At 35.0% G+C, this 18,487-nt stretch overlaps 1 protein-coding gene across 1 annotated transcript; it reads left to right on the top strand.

The window, feature by feature from the left end:
- Window positions 1-243: 243 nt before the first annotated feature.
- On the top strand, window positions 244-14,688 carry LOC100375634 (uncharacterized). Its single transcript, XM_002738503.4, has 2 exons — window positions 244-1,840; window positions 13,893-14,688. Exons 1-2 carry the CDS (start codon window positions 374-376, stop codon window positions 14,571-14,573), a joined length of 2,148 nt encoding a protein of 715 aa, XP_002738549.1. The 5' UTR covers window positions 244-373; the 3' UTR covers window positions 14,574-14,688.
- The last annotated feature ends 3,799 nt before the right edge of the window (window positions 14,689-18,487 follow it).

Here is an 18,487-nt window from a genome sequence, read left to right on the forward strand (position 1 = left end):
CAAAAGTAAACATTACTGGGGCGACCTATCTAACTCTTTAAAAACGAAATGTTGAGGTCCGTTTTGAAAAAAGGGTCAACATAGCCGGTAAACGCGTGTGTATTTCTACCGACATTTAACGATTTTTTTACTCAAAATATAGCAGGGAAATACTAAGCAACCCGAAATCGTTAATGTGAATTAACCAAAATAAATATTATCATTTTTTCAAAAGGCTGGGGTGTTTTTATAGTGCACGCCCTCAGTCGTTCACCCAAGAAAGGTGTGACACGCAGACGTTGGTTTTAGAAACTTGCTACGTGTTATCGTCGTTGATACAGTTATTATCGCTGTTTACTTTTGTCAACTCAGTTTGTTTGGTTTGTCATCGTGAATGCGTCGATCAACGACCAGTAGTGATAACGATCACAGTAAATCTGATAAAGAGTCTGAAGACACTATGCAGTACGTGAATTATTCGCGTGCCCGATCCCGGGATAAGCTGGGTCACCAAGGGCTCACTCGACAGTGTAAAATGGCAGCCAGTAGCTGCTTAAGAAATCTTTTCCGTTTACGTATTGTCAAGGTTCTTGTTTTAGTCGTTTTCCTGGGTAGTGTAGTGTATATGTTTCATGAGCTTACATCAACTCTTTCCAATTCGAGTCGTCAGAATATTGTGAACACTCGCGACGATAATGTTGACGCCGCTGTTAAAAATTACAAAGGTAAAATCGGAGAAAGTTTGAAGGACGATTTGAAACAAAATATACCAGTTGTTGATAAAGGACAACAACAACTTTCTAAGCAAATTGTTGAACCACCACAACACAATGCTGCTCAAAATGACGGTGGTTCTCGACAGCAGCCAGCTATGCCTCAAGCACCGGATGCTCAAAATCTGCAATTTCAACGTGCAGCAGACCCACCAGTGCAGCAACAACAGAAGCAGCCACAGCTGCAACAACATCAGAAAATTCAGAATCAGGTGAAGCAAAATATAGCAGAAGCACGTGATCACCAGAAGCAGCTTGATGCTATCAAGCAGCAACATAAACTGCAGAAAAATGCTGCTGTTGAACAGCAGGCTCAACTTAATGTCATTAAGCAAGAACCAAACGTGGTGCAGCAAAACATACAACAGGTTCAACCTAATGTGATGAAGCAGGATCCTTTGCTGCAGTCCCACAATGCTGCTGTTCCTCTTCATGCAGGCCAGAACCAGCAACAAGCCCAAGCTGGTTACAAGCAGGAGCCTTTACTGTTGAAGGATGTACAGCAACAACAGGTTGTACAAGAGCAAGCAGTACAACAGCAGCCAAAACCACCTGTTCCAGTGCTGCAACAACAGCAGCCAAAACCACCTGTTCCAGTGCAACAACAACAACAACAGCAAAAACAACCACCTGTTCCAGTGCAGCAACAGCAACAACCCCAAGTTCCAGTGCAGCAACAGCAACAACCCCAAGTTCCAGTGCAGCAACAGCAACAACCACCCGTTCCAGTGCAGCAACAGCAACAACCCCAAGTTCCAGTGCAGCAACAACAACCACCCGTTCCAGTGCAGCAACAACAACCACCCGTTCCAGTGCAGCAACAGCCTGTTGTGGATCAACAACAAGTAATGCAGTCGTATGATAAAAAATCAAAACCAGAGTTTGACCACACTGTCATAATGACACTCACCAATGCTGCAACACAACCTGTACTGCGTGAAAAATTCCGAGTGACTCTGAGTTCACTATTGCAGCACTCCTCCATCAACATTAATTTCTACATAACAACAGATAAAGCTAGTGAGCAGTTCATCACTACTATTGTTCAGGAAATTGTCAAAAAAGTACAGCCCAAAGTCAAATTTCAGGTAAGTTGTGTATTTTTATATTCTTTTTCTGTTTACCCTATCCCTCTAAACAGTGTATGCTCTAATTAACAGTGTTTTGTGATTTTTGGGAGTTGAAATAGAAATTAAGTGAGTCAATTTGAACATAGTAACATTCCTCATTTGATTCATCAAGCATAAGGAAAAAAAACCTGATAATCGGGTGATCTCACCTTTTGTCAGCGATTTTTGGAGGACTATAGGTGGCATGTGGTGCCATTTATGTATAATTAAATCATTAAATTCATGTCTTATTTCATAATTGTGATACGTTTTGATGTTAGCATGCCTTTGTTTTTTATTCTGCTATTGTTGCATAAAAAATCACTTTTTCTGGTTGTGTCATTTGGGAATACCTTTGTGTCAATGACATGTGAAAATGGCTTAAAGCAAGCATACTGCTTGTAAATTATTTTTTGTTTTTTAATGTTGGTGTCTCATCATGTGACCTGTGCTGATGACAATACATTACATATATGTATATGCCATAGTGTGAAAGTACGGAAATTCATTTTCTGTTCTTGCCCGTTTGGAAATTGAAAACTAAGTAGGAAGAAGTAAATGGCTTCGTCGATCCTGCACACCTTTTATCTGACATCTTGTAAAACTGATCAATTTTCACTGCTTGGAACTTTCACTATTTGATGATTGGGACTCACTGTCTTTAAGACCTTAGTGACATGTTTACTGTTAACAATTCTTTAAAGAAGAGCATTTTCACTTGAGGTAGAGATGCAGTTTACCTGACAGGTATTTTAATTAGTTAATTAGGAAACCAAGATGACCTCCCTTGTTCACAAAACTATATATTTTCGGAAAGCTTATTGTATGAATTTTAAAGTTTTGTTAGTATTATATTTTTATGGACACTGTAGTTTGAAATATGCACAAAAATGTGCTTTTTTGGTCAAAAGTGATTTAAAAAAAATTAGCTTCTAAACCATGCTTCTGTTTCCTGTCAAAATTGGTTTATGGGTACATCTGTTTACTATGAAGAAAGCGCCGGCTTGAAAAATGTCTACCAGTTGTCAATTTGTAGGGCAGCAGCTCCAATTTCACTACTTCAAGTTTATGCATAAATTAACACCCAGGCTAGTTGTCTGTACGATTGTTGTAGTACTATTCAACTAAAAACAATGCCCCGCCGGCGTTTTGATGATAAACACATTGCTAATCAGTTGTGAAAATTTCAAAACAAAAGGTCAAAGCGTCTACAAGCTATTTTTTTTTAAAGTTCTGGAATGTGCACTAAAAAGAAGCTGAGATAATTGCTAATTTGCATAACAATTCACTCAGTAAGAAGTTTGCTAATGCTCATAATTAAAATGGCTGTAACAGTTCCAAATTGAAATGTATTATCGTTTTGTTAAAAGTTAAACATAGTGCATAATATGGAGATCCCGTCATTTCTTTTTTTTCACCATGTTTCTTTTTTATTATTTATGTACAGCCTTGCTAAATCTTGCTAAGCATTCAAAAGAGAGAATGTTTGCACCTGTTATTAGTCCCCGTTCGGACGCAGTCCGAAAACGGGGACTTATGTTTTGCCCTGTGTGCGTCCGTCCGTCCGTCCGTGCGTCCGTGCTTCCGTGCGTCCGTGCGTCCGTGATCACCTGTATCTCGAACATGCATGGACCGATTGAGTTCAAACTTCACTCATACATCACACATTATATGGGACATATGCACATGCATTTTTTTCATGATCCGATTAACGATAGCCGAATAGCGGCCATTTTAAGGCCGAAAATGCATCAAAATCGCACATTTTCACCATTCCGGACCCGGATCTCAGTTATGCATGGACGGATTTTGTTCAAATTTGGTACATACATCAAACATAATAGGACCTTGATGCACGTCATTTTTTTTTTTGGATCGGGTTCGAAATGGCCGACTGGCGGCCATTTTGTTTTAAAGAATTCAGTTCTGGATCCGTATCTGAGACATGCTTGGATTGATCGAGTTCAAACTTCACACACACAAGGTACATCATGTCACAAATATGTATGTGCATTTGTTTCATGATCTCATTAACGATAGCCAAATGGCGGCCGCTTTAAGGCCGAAAATGCATTGAAATCGCACATTTTCACCATTCCGGACCCGGATCTCAGTTATGCATGGACGGATTTCATTCAAATTTGGTACATACATTAAACATAATAGGACCTTGATGCACGTCATTTTTTTTTTCGGATCAAGTTCGAAATAGCCGACTGGCGGCCATTTTGTTTTAAAGAATTCAGTTCTGGATCCGTATCCGAGACATGTCTGGATTGATCAAGTTCAAACTTCACACACACAAGGTACATCATGTCACAAATATGTATGTGTATTTGTTTCATGATCTCATTAACGATAGCCAAATGGCGGCCGCTTTAAGGCCGAAACTGCATTGAAATCGCACATTTTCACCATTCCGGACCCGGATCTCAGTTATGCATGGACGGATTTCATTCAAACTTGGTACATACATTAAACATAATAGGACCTTGATGCACGTCATTTTTTTTTTCGGATCAAGTTCGAAATAGCCGACTGGCGGCCATTTTGTTTTAAAGAATTCAGTTCTGGATCCGTATCCGAGACATGCTTGGATTGATCGAGTTCAAACTTCACACACACAAGATACATCATGTCACAAATATGTATGTGCATTTGTATCATGATCTCATTAACGATAGCCAAATGGCGGCCGCTTTAAGGCCGAAAATGCATCAAAATCACGTATTTTCACAATTCCAGAACCGGATCTCAGTCATGCATGGATGGATTTTGTTCAGATTTAGCACAATGTGTTGTACATATGCAGGTGCATTTCGGTCATGATCTGCTTTGAATGTATATGTCACTCAAATATGAACGGAACGGGGACGTGTCATTGACAATGACTTGTCTATATTTTAAAATCGTTTTTTGAGTATGTTCCACTATTTGCAATTCTACAAAATTTCAACAGTCTATAGCCAAGACTTTTTGGATAATAAAAAAAATAAAAAAAAGAAAAAAAAAAAAATTTCACTCTCAAGTGCCCACGAACCTGCATCTCTACCTTAAGCTGAATATAATAGTTAATTTATTACACACCATTTTGTGGTGACACCAATTGTTACCATGTGCAGTAGAATCTCATTCAGACTAATTTACAACAAAATTGGTTGAATTGTGATTTTTGCATTTGTTCCCCTTTGCCTGCCCATAATATGATTTATAAATTTACATCAAGGTTTTTGTTTTTGCTGCAATTATATTTTTAGAAACAAATGTTAGTTCAAATTGTAATGGTGTCCATGTCTCCTGCTGTACGTTTCACCCCAGGAGGCTTTTACACATGTACAATGACTAAAAAAAATAGGTGTGTACCTTCTTTGTGAATATAGGATGAGTTATTGTCACCCAAAGTTTATTGACCTGTTTTCTACCACTTTACAGACACTATAAGTTCACATTTGAATATTAAACATTCAACCCTAGTCTGATGAATTTAGTTGTCACATTTCATAAGATGACAATATTTCAATTATTCATGTTGTTGAAAAGTATTTGTATGTGAGATGAGCTAGATTCTATAGCCACATCACAACATGTCATTGGTGATTGTGTGTCGTCTCTCATCCACCAACAATTGCATTTTGGACTTCTTTTCGAAAACTACTAGTTTTATTGCTTTGATATGTAGGTATCTTAGGTGGACCTCAGTCAGATTTGTTTGTTTCGTGATGATATTTTCTAATTATAATTCTAATTATTAATAATATTTTAAGCAAATATTTTGATCATTTTTGTTATCAATTTCTTGAAAACTTGCTTAATTTCTTGATACTTGGTATGTAAGTACTATAGGTCAATGTCCTTGTACCAAATCACTGTGAATTAATTTGTATCATCATGAATGAATTCAGATGTGTCAGAATAATATTCAAAATAGATATCACATGAAATTCAAAGAAAACACAAAAATGTGAAACGATTGCCAATATTCAGATGCACTGAAGGTAAAATATGTGCCACAATTCATGCAAAATCAACCAATCAAATCTTTCACTTAATGAAAGTCCCAACACCCTAATACAGCTTTATAAATGATCTCACATTGCAACCATGAGTAGAAGCATACATGTATTACTCGTAGAAAATTGTGTCCTCTTCTATTGAAAATTTGATTTATTACATATCTGAAATAAATGTTGTCTGTATTCATAATGCAGCGTAGTAGAGATATTCCTATCGGATCATTATTCTAATTATTACTCTATAGACTCTGTTCAACAGGTATTACAAATGATATTGCTGTAACAGATGTTTCTAATGTCATACTTTATTTGCTAACAAAATAAAAAGTGTAATCCAAAAATTTATTCACTTGTCAAATTGTTCAAAATCATTCTGTTGATCTTTATAGTACAATATGTTATATTAAAATAATTTTGCTGCGATCACAACTTTCAATAATTCTGTATCCAAAAATATCATCAGATAAATTCAACACAGCATTTTTTGGGAAAATTTTTTTTTTTAATTTTTATGAAAAATCAAAATAAAAGCACAAATTTAAGGCATCTCCATTGATTTTAAAATAAAAAATTGAGCAGAAACTTTTCATTCAATTTATGGGCTTTATTTCGCAAAGCGTATTTGAAACATATCAAAATACCAATGCCATAATGCACCAGTACAATCCCAGAGATTGTGTAGCCACCATTAACCTTGTCACTACCAGTTCCCTCTTTTCATCACAAATTCACAAAATAGTCCTGTTTCATAGTGTGCACTTTCATTTAGACGTTTGGGACAATTTCCAAAAAATATTACACTGCAGAAAAATTTGGTCAAAAAAGTCTAGTGGTGAAAAGGTTAAAGATTTGGTAAAAAGTGAAAAAATGTACAAATTTGTGAACACCAATTTTTGATTGTGGGAATTTTAGATAAACAGTAGACACAGCTACCAAGTAAAAATGATGAAAAATCAATACATTACAAATTTTTAATATTTTGCTTAAAGCGAAAGGTTTCATCAAATCATTGACAATAAGCAAAATCTATTTCCATGGAGATGACTTTACGATCTTCTCATAGCATTAATTAAACTCTGATCTGGTTGCCATTTTGAATCAACAATTGGCCAAAATATATACAAATGAGGTTTATAATTCAAAAGCTATTTTGTGTTTTCTAAATTTGTTCTTTTGTTTGTCAAATGAACAGTAATGCAGCCAAATTCCAGAAAATACTGGTGTGAAAAGTATGAGCTCCACCATCCATTTTTAGCTCCGCTGTCGACTTTGTCGAGCGGAGCTTATCATATGAGTGATTGTCCGCCGTCGTCCGTGTCAATGTTTTACTTTTTTGACTTCTTCTTGAAAACTACAAGCCTGAATGCTTTGATACTTGGTGTATATGTACCTTGGGTAGACCTCTCTTAGGTTTGTTCATTTCATGTTGATATCTTCAATTCTCTAATTTTGGTGAATATTTTTGTCATTTTTGGTAAAAAGTGATATTTTCGACTTCTTGTTAAAAACCGCAAGTGCAATTGCTTTGATATTACATATATAGGTACTACATGTGAACCTCTCTCAGATTTGTTCATTTTGTAATGATATCTTTAATTCTCTAATTTTGGTGAATATTTTTATCATTTTTAGTAAAAAGTGATATTTTCGACTTCTTGTTAAAAACCGCAAGTCCAATTGCTTTGATACTACATATATAGGTACTACATGTGGACCTTTTTCAGATTTGTTCATTTCGTGATGATATCTTCAATTCTCTAATTTTGGTGAATATTTTTGTAATTTTTGGTAAAAAGTGATATTTTCGACTTCTTGTTAAAAACCAATAGTCTGATTGCTTTGATATTACATATATAGGTACTACATGTGGACCTCTCTCAGATTTGTTCATTTTGTGATGGTATCTTCAATTCTCTAATTTTGGTGAATATTTTTGTAATTTTTGGTAAAAAGTGATATTTTCGACTTCTTGTTAAAAACCAAAAGTTCAATTGCTTTGATATTACATATTTAGATACTACATGATGTAGACCTTTCTCAGATTTGTTCATTTCGTGATGATATCTTCGATTCTATAATTTTGGTGAATATTTTTGTCATTTTTGGTAAAAAATGATATTTTCGACTTCTTGTAAAAAAACAATAGTCTGATTGCTTTGATATTACATATATAGGTACTACATGTGGACCTCTCTCAGATTTGTTCATTTTGTGATGATATCTTCAATTCTCTAATTTTGGTGAATATTTTTGTCATTTTTGGTAATAAGTGATATTTTCGACTTCTTGTTAAAAACTGTAAGTCTGATTGCTTTGATACTATACATATTGTTCATTTTCTAATGATGTCTTCAGTTCTTTAATTGAAATGTGCATTGCTAACAGCGGAGCTATCTCAGCCGATAGACTGCTTGTTTTTAATCAAAATTGTATTTTTGTTACTTTGTTTTTGTACAGATATTCAAAGGTGATTCTGTTCTTTTATGGTCATGTACAGAGGTTTTGTTACCTTTTTTCTGGTTGTGAAATACAGTAGCATATGTTTAAAAAAAACACAATCTTTTGACTTGAAAATTGTTATTTATAAACATACATTTACGGGTATGTCAGGACGTTTATGATTAATAAAGTTTCTATTAAATAAGTCTTTTCTTTTTAATGTCACTGTTGTCTCTCCTGACTTTCCTTTTGTATATGCAGGTTTTAAGTGCTGACATATAGTGCATTTTTGCCACAGAAGCCATATTCATGTTTTTGGACTACACACATGACGGGGCTGTGCGGCCATCTCTTTATCAAATGGCAATTTAATGTGCTATCCTGGCATCAACCAGGCTCCTGCGGACCTTAACCAAGGTTCCCCTAAAGTCGCATTCATTAGTGAATCTCGGCCAGTGAAATTGGCCTTCCCATTGAGTCTGTGACACACCCAGGGTAGGGGTGTTCAGCCTGAAGTAGGATTTGAACTTGGGTCTACCGATCATGAGTCTGATGTGACAACCACTAAGCTACCAGTGATCATTATGTCGGGACTTTTATGATTAATAAAGTTTCTAGTGTTATTAATTAAGTCTTTGTATGTTATAATATTTAATATATAATAGGGATTTTTTTAAACAAGGGAACAGGGGTGCAGCGCCCTCATGCCATGGCCATGCGCCCCCTTACCCTGGGTAGCAGATCCTCTGACAACCATAAAAGTCTGAATGACCAGGGATCACATGTGGCCACAGTCTTCAACTGTGACCTGTCTGATAGTAATTTTTTGCACAAAGGAAGCCATAGAATGCTCCACACCATGGTAGGGAGAACCCTATCTCCCCCACTTGGTGGCGCCACTGAATTGCAGTGCTCTCTTTTGCATTTTTTTTTCTAAAAAAAAACCCTGGTATTTTTATTTTATTTGGGAAATAATTGTTTTTATTTGAATCCTCTTGTATGCGTCAGAAGTACCATACCAACAAGAACAGAGACACTTGGAATTTTGTAGGCATATTCTCAATGTCGACAACAAAACAAGTACTATTGGGTACAGGTGCAAAACTGGACAATTTTGATTAATTGCCGAGTTCAGTACCAGGTGATAAAAATGGATACAAAACAACAGACCAATGAGTTTCACATACCATGCCATATAAAGGATATAGAACAATATTGCTACAAAAACACCTGGTTGGACAATCTTTACAGATCAAAGCAAAAGACAAAATTTACACCAAATCAATATCCAAAAATAAGTTCCAAGATAAAACTAAAGAATATTGTCATGACTTGTGAATCAATGACATTAACAGATCAGATTCCAAACTCAGAATATATCATTTACTATAAGGGTCAAAATCAATATTTCACTGTATTTGCATTTACATGATGAAAGAAATGATATTAAATTATTATCTTAAATCCAACTTACAAGTCACAAACTTGAAATAGAACTTGGTAGACACAGAAGACCAAAAACTCTGCAAAAAATGCAACTTTCTGGAGGATATTATTATTGTTATTTACAAAGAAGAAAGAAAGAAACTATATTTTGAAGTCTGTAATACAAACATTGACAATGACTTTTTTTAAACTGATATTACTGTCATTATTAATTGATAAACATTATTACTCAGTCAAGGTCTTGTATTTATTCATAATGCCATATGTTCCTAGGTAATAGACAAATACATGTAATTCTTTGATCTATTGTGGCTAAACAGAAATAAATGTTTATATATAAATATGTACATATTTGAAACTTATGCTTGTGTCATACATGTGTTGGTCGGGTAAAATTTTGATACAATTGGATATACATGTAATGGTTATGTAGATTAGTCTTATTTTTATTTTGTATACCTTCATATAACTTTATATACAATATTAACCAGTGTTAAAGTTGTATTATGGGATGTATTTCATTGTGGTAATTGCGTAGAATGGATGTGGTGTGTTCCATTGATGGAGGTCCCAAACTTTGTATATACCAGTAGCGTAACCAATCTAAACCAAACAAATGGAACTGAGAAGTTTACAGAGATATTCAGATTAACACATCAGCTGAAAGCCTCTAAGGATAGTCAAAATTAAAAATTAAAACTGGCGTTAGTAGACAATGTACTTTTATACAATTTTAATAGTCCCTGTCATTGTTTTTATTTACATTACATACTACTAAGTAATGTGCGTTTATTAACATTTTCTTTCATGCTTACCCTGAAAGGGTTGAAAAAAAAATACAAAAAAAAAGAAAACAAGTCATAAACTACCAAGACAAGTCATAATTGACAGTATTGGATGGGTTTTACATACTAATGAAGTACATGTACATACTTTGATTGGTTTTTTCAATGTAAAATATACAAACTTTTCTAAATATCTGCATATGAAAAAGGTATGGAACAAAATAAATTTTGTCAGCTCTTGAAATTCACTTTAGCTTCTTATTTCTGCTTTGAGGAAATTATCTTGACCTTTTTGAGGAATGTCAGTCTTGTTGAATTTCAATTCTGTCACTATATACTACTGAAGGTTTGCCAATGTATTCCCACACTCAAACAATTAGTACACTACACAGTTGTCCTACCAGTAGTTCACATATTGTAAGGTTATTTTGAGAATACTACAAAGTATGCTCAAAGGCAGCATAGGATTGGATCAAATGATGTGTAGGTTGGAAGATCAGTCAGTGTTAACCCATACTGCCTGAATGCATACTTTGCGGTATCCTTGTGATAACATCATTATCTTCAGCACATAGTTCTGCAGGGATATAGTGGTACCAGCTTCTGTCCATATGAAGTCATATCTGGAGCATTCAGATAGACATTTATACAGTGCTTAATTGAAGACACTGCACTAGATCTGATCAATATAATTAATAACTGTATATGGTCATGTGACCTCATTAAAAATGTGAAATTATCATCAGGTGGACTATTCCTGATGGACATTCAACATAGGAACATAGAACGGTAATCCTCCTTCACAACTATTTGAGCTTGTTGTGGGTATGTCTACCATGATTAATCAATCAAGCAGTACTTACACAGTGTACCATGAGTAAACAAAAACTTGTGCATACATACATGTGAGAAAAGAAAAGCATTTTTTGACAATATAATATATATGATAGTATATAAAAGGCCCCAAAAGACTATTTTACCATATTTATTCATGTGTTCAACCACAGTCCCTCTATCACCGGTCTGGAAACGCCTATTGTTTTACGTGTGAATCGGCGGGATTAGTGGGCTAACGCTTGTAACGGCTCTCCGTGAAGCGCGGTACTATACTGTTGATAGCTTCGAGATACATCGCGTCCAGTGCTGTGATCTATTTTTTAATGTTTCCAGAACAAATATTTTTTACCATAGTTGATTCGTAACGTCTTTGTTTTTAAGGAGAGTAAGTTTCGTTGTATACAATATGTTGATGCTTAACGTTTTCTTGTGTGAAATTATGTCTTTTTCACCTTTTGTAATAGAGGGACTGTGCTGTGACTTGTAAACTGACTCGTTTTTTCTGTTCCTCTCATTAACGGTACATTCTTGACAACATGACAACATTTGTGTTTTTGGTAGATTTGAAATACGTTTAGCACAATGGTCATGTTGAATATACGATTTTGATGATTGTTCGTTCAAAAAATGACACTTATTTTTAAGAAGTAAACGGCGTCGTTAAAAACAAAATGGCCGGTCCCAGTTATGATGTTGTACACATTTTACTTTAGTAATTCTTTTTTTCTGCTTATTTTGTTTTTCAGGCATATTAATTGCAACAACTATGTATATCGGCAACACAATCAATTGAAATACTGTTTAATGTCACAAGATGTATGATTTTTGGGTCTTGGTTTTGCACGTCATTGTATTCATGACGGCGCCATTTTGGATCACATCATTCTCTCAGTCGTATAATTGTAACGCTACTTTCTGTTCCGATTACAAGGGAATGGGGTGATTCTCCAATTCCATTTTTATTTGGTGATTAAAGAAACTACTTCTGAAACTAATGGGATGGTTTAATTCTGTTTGGGATGTAATAAAGAGTTTAATTTCATAGACAAATTTTGTTTACGTTCAGACAGCAGTTGTGGAGTTTTGACAGGCGTGTGGGCATGGCAATCATGCCTTGTAAAAGGTTTCTCCGGTATGTTTTCGGCACTGGTTGAACTACATGGTTTATCTTTATACACTTCATGGATTTCTTCCTCAATGACGTCTTTTAAAACAAAATTCCAATCAATGTTGTCATCGTCGAATTCGACAAAATCGCCATAAGCCTTCCACATGGTAATGTTGTGGTCCGTGTGCTGGTAATGACGCATGCACAAGGACCCAAATCGCTAAGTATCATGGTAACTTCCAGTGGGTTAATGATATGCACGACTACATCAATGGGAGTTTATTTTCAGGATAACTTGGCGTAAGGTGTCAACGATTTATTTGCCCGTTACGAGGGTTAGTACAATAGAATACTAAGCGTTTCCAGACCGGTGATAGAGGGACTGTGGTTCAACCAGTGCTTAACTTTATTTAGTATCCTTTGTTGTGATATAGTGGCTACTACTGTTCATAGTCACAACTAAAGGAACTTGAAAATGGTCATACAGTATTGGCTGACTGTTTACCTACACTTCCCTTTCTAGCAACGTATTTTACAACCTGCTTGCAGGCAAACTACAACTTCATTAACCAGTGACCTATTCTCAATTCTGAATTATATAATTATAAGCCGACTATACCCACCTTCAATAAATGTACACCCTTCCCTCAAATCTGCTTAAACTGTAATAAAGATGACCAAGGCATCCCCTCGTCTCTGATGGCTTTTTTGTTATACATCTTTTTCTGTGTGTAGTTTTAATTTGATAATATAGAACAGCTGAAAAGTATTCATGCTTGCGTCATTATTTGCATTGAGTGACGTGATTCTATTTCAGTCCTGTGATACATTTTTGCTATATACGATGTGAACTAAGAAGTGTTTGAGTGTGACATAAATGTGATGCACAATTTCCAAAAAAGGATGACTCTTGAATGTGTCTGTAACACTTTGTATTTAACACTACAAATGTATATTGTGCAGACATTCCAGTATTTTTGATTGGTCCAAATCTGCTTTAATACTTTGAATGTCAAGGTCAACTGTTGTCACCATTTACAAAATAAACCTGCTTAATTTTTTCAATTAATTTAAACAAGACCGGTATTATTCAGAGTAATAATTAATGTTTATTTGGTGCAAAATGTTACAGTAAACATCGACAGAACAACTATTGTGAATGAAATCTTTTCTAAATGGTCACTAGTGCTGTCTGTCTGTTTATTTATTTATATATATATATATATATATTATTGTATTGTATCAGAACTTTGATTGAAACTTTTGTCTTGCAAGAAAAAAAAATGTCCCAGACAACAAATACATAGTTAGTTAGTACCCATTTTGAATTCTTATTTGTTATTTAATATCTAGATTCTCAATGGGCAAGGTTGTAATAGTTGTGCTATGTTTTTTTTCTCCAGGTGACTTACCTTAATGCAGAAGAGTTGACTCAGACGTTGATAGATCATGTCAAAATGCTTCAAGAGCATATCAGTACTGGCAAGCACAAATATTACATGGAAGCTATCTTCTTTCTGTCAGTTGCATTGCATAAAAATATTCTACCTAGTGAAGTCAAGAAGCTCATTATGATAGATTCTGATCTTAAATTCCGTACAGATATCAAAAAACTTTTCCAGCATTTTGACAACTTTGAGACAGGTAATGTTATAGGTATTGCGCATGAACAACAACCTGTATACAGGCATACATTTTCACTCTATAGATCACAGAATCCAGGAACATTGGTTGGTGATCCACCTCCAAATGGATTGTCTGGATTCAATAGTGGTGTAATGTTATTAGATTTAGAACGTATGCAAAGTAGCATATCGTATAATGCTTTTTTGGACGTGGATGTTGTGCGTGCATTATCTGACAAATATTCCTTCAAGGGTCATCTAGGTGACCAGGACTTTTTCACTCTTATTAGTTTAGAAAATAAGAATCTTTTTTATGTTCTGCCATGTACATGGAATCGTCAGCTGTGCACATGGTGGAAAGATAAGGGATATGAAGGTGTCTTTGATTTGTACTTTAGCTGTCCTGGTGAAATTAACATTTACCATGGTAACTGTAACACGCCCATTCCTGATTCCTAAAACTGCTGCCAATTCCCATGTTTCTCTTTCCCTTCAGTCTCGAATACCCTGTATTTCTCTGCATCATAGTATATTTAGTCACCTAATTTTGAACCATTTAGTGGAAACTTCATTGGTAAAAATTACCTTCTAGTGGCTCATAATATGAGTGAACTTTAGCTGTCCTGGTGAAATTAACATTTACCATGGTAACTGTAACACGCCCATTCCTGATTCCTAAAACTGCTGCCAATTCCCATGTTTCTCTTTCCCGTCAGTCTCGAATACCCTGTATTTCTCTGCATCATAGTATATTTAGTCACCTAATTTTGAACCATTTAGTGGAAACTTCATTGGTAAAAATTACCTTCTAGTGGCATTACACTTTGTAAACATCACCATCTAGTGGCAATACACATGGTAAAATTGCCCTCTAGTGGCAATACACATGGTAAACATTGCCTTCTAGAAACAATACCCATGGTAAACATTGCCTTCTAGAAACAATACCCATGGTAAACATTGCCCTCTAGTGGCAATACACCTGGTAAACATTGCCCTCTAGTGGCAATACACCTAATTTTTATATTTCTTCATTTCTGATTTCTGGCTGATTGTGTGTACAATTGAAACTGTTGGATTGAATGTGATTGGCTGATTGTGTGTACAATTTGAACTGTTAGATTGAATGTGATTGGCTGATTGTGTGTACAATTTGAACTGCTAGATAGAATGTAATTGGCTGATTGTGTGTACAATTTGAACTGTTGGATAGAATGTGATTGGCTGATTGTGTGTACAATTGGAACTGTTGGATTGAATGTGATTGGCTGATTGTGTGTACAATTGAAACTGTTGGATTGAATGTGATTGGCTGATTGTGTGTACAATTTGAACTGTTAGATTGAATGTGATTGGCTGATTGTGTGTACAATTTGAACTGCTAGATAGAATGTAATTGGCTGATTGTGTGTACAATTTGAACTGCTAAATTGAATATGATTGGCTGATCTTAAATATGAGCTATTTTGATTTGCTGACGAAGCACCAGATTGTGTTAGTCTTTGTAAATATTTACACTTAACACTGCTTTTAAAAAGATAATTGTGATTCCTTTACTACTCTTTTCCTTATCTGTATTATCTCTCATAATATGAGTGAACTTTAGCTGTCCTGGTGAAATTAACATTTACCATGGTAACTGTAACACGCCCATTCCTGATTCCTAAAACTGCTGCCAATTCCCATGTTTCTCTTTCCCTTCAGTCTCGAATACCCTGTATTTCTCTGCATCATAGTATATTTAGTCACCTAATTTTGAACCATTTAGTGGAAACTTCATTGGTAAAAATTACCTTCTAGTGGCATTACACTTTGTAAACATCACCATCTAGTGGCAATACACATGGTAAAATTGCCCTCTAGTGGCAATACACATGGTAAACATTGCCTTCTAGAAACAATACCCATGGTAAACATTGCCTTCTAGAAACAATACCCATGGTAAACATTGCCCTCTAGTGGCAATACACCTGGTAAACATTGCCCTCTAGTGGCAATACATCTAATTTTTATATTTCTTCATTTCTTGCCTTGGGATAAATTAATAACGATTCTTAATTAAAAACTGTAAGATTCAAAAAAAAACTTTATTTAATTATTTGAATTTTCAACCCTCAAGTGACAAATTCTCCAATATAATAAATCATTCACTCATTGGGATGAAGTGTTGTTAAATACACCAACTTCCTCCTTACTAGAAAGACAAAAGGTCCACGTGATATATGCTGTAGAAAACTAGCTAGTATCTCCAATTAGAACAGTCACAATACATATTACATATCAAAATACTTATTTTATTTTATTGTAAACATGGTTTATTTTTCTAACATTTCTGAAAGTATCATTCATTATTGAAGCATTATTAATGAAATGTATCACGATTTGAAAATGGTGGTAATATTAATTGTTGTATTTTGTTGTGATATAACAGGTCATCATGTTGTATATTGAGTTTGAAGAACATTTCATATTAAATAATTAGATAAGTTAATCTACAATTTGTTTTTTTGTCAGAGAACAGGTCATACCACACATGTGAATGCCTTAGTGGCACTGTGTATAATATGAACTTTGAATGAACTTTTAATTTTGAATGTGATTAGCTGATTTTTACATATATTTTAGATTGTTAGATTGATTTTAGAATTGAACTTATTGTGTGTACAATTGGAACTGTTGGATTGAATGTGATTGGCTGATTGTGTGTACAATTTGAACTGTTGGATTGAATGTGATTGGCTGATTGTGTGTACAATTTGAACTGTTGGATAGAATGTGTTTGGCTGATTGTGTGTACAATTTGAACTGTTGGATTGAATGTGATTGGCTGATTGTGTGTACAATTTGAACTGTTGGATTGAATGTGATTGGCTGATTGTGTGTACAATTGGAACTGTTGGATTGAATGTGATTGGCTGATTGTGTGTACAATTTGAACTGTTGGATTGAATGTGATTGGCTGATTGTGTGTACAATTGGAACTGTTGGATTGAATGTGATTGGCTGATTGTGTGTACAATTTGAACTGTTGGATTGAATGTGATTGGCTGATTGTGTGTACAATTTGAACTGTTGGATTGAATGTGATTGGCTGATTGTGTGTACAATTGGAACTGTTGGATTGAATGTGATTGGCTGATTGTGTGTACAATTTGAACTGTAAGATTGGATGTGATTGGCTGTTTGTGTGTGTGTACAATTTGAACTGTTGGATAGAATGTGTTTGGCTGATTGTGTGTACAATTTGAACTGTTGGATAGAATGTGTTTGGCTGATTGTGTGTACAATTTGAACTGTTGGATTGAATGTGATTGGCTGATTGTGTGTACAATTGGAACTGTTGGATTGAATGTGATTGGCTGATTGTGTGTACAATTTGAACTGTTGGATAGAATGTGATTGGCTGATTGTGTGTACAATTGGAACTGTTGGATTGAATGTGATTGGCTGATTGTGTGTACAATTTGAACTGTAAGATTGGATGTGATTGGCTGTTTGTGTGTGTGTACAATTTGAACTGTTGGATAGAATGTGTTTGGCTGATTGTGTGTACAATTTGAACTGTTAGATTGAATGTGATTGGCTGATTGTGTGTACAATTGGAACTGAACTGTTGGATTGAATGTGATTGGCTGATTGTGTGTACAATTGGAACTGTTAGATTGAATGTGATTGGCTGATTGTGTGTACAATTGGAACTGAACTGTTAGATTGAATGTGATTGGCTGATTGTGTGTACAATTTGAACTGCTAGATAGAATGTAATTGGCTGATTGTGTGTACAATTGGAACTGTTGGATTGAATGTGATTGGCTGATTGTGTGTACAATTTGAACTGTTAGATTGAATGTGATTGGCTGATTGTGTGTACAATTTGAACTGCTAGATAGAATGTAATTGGCTGATTGTGTGTACAATTTGAACTGCTAAATTGAATATGATTGGCTGATCTTAAATATGAGCTATTTTGATTTGCTGACGAAGCACCAGATTGTGTTAGTCTTTGTAAATATTTACACTTAACACTGCTTTTAAAAAGATAATTGTGATTCCTTTACTACTCTTTTCCTTATCTGTATTATCTCTCATAATATGAGTGAACTTTAGCTGTCCTGGTGAAATTAACATTTACCATGGTAACTGTAACACGCCCATTCCTGATTTCTAAAACTGCTGCCAATTCCCATGTTTCTCTTTCCCTTCAGTCTCGAATACCCTGTATTTCTCTGCATCATAGTATATTTAGTCACCTAATTTTGAACCATTTAGTGGAAACTTCATTGGTAAAAATTACCTTCTAGTGGCATTACACTTTGTAAACATCACCATCTAGTGGCAATACACATGGTAAAATTGCCCTCTAGTGGCAATAC

The sequence above is a fragment of the Saccoglossus kowalevskii genome, chromosome 15 (genome assembly GCF_978046115.1).
Source record: "Saccoglossus kowalevskii chromosome 15, keSacKowa6.1, whole genome shotgun sequence".
NCBI classification, from domain to species: Eukaryota; Metazoa; Hemichordata; class Enteropneusta; family Harrimaniidae; genus Saccoglossus; species Saccoglossus kowalevskii.

Excerpts from the sequence above, each read along its gene's own strand:
- LOC100375634 (XM_002738503.4), top strand. The coding sequence starts at position 374 with ATGCGTCGATCAACGACCAGTAGTGATAACGATCACAGTAAATCTGAT. Across the intron at positions 1,841-13,892 it reads AGCCCAAAGTCAAATTTCAG|GTGACTTACCTTAATGCAGA; the intron begins GTAAGTTGTGTA and ends TTTTTTCTCCAG.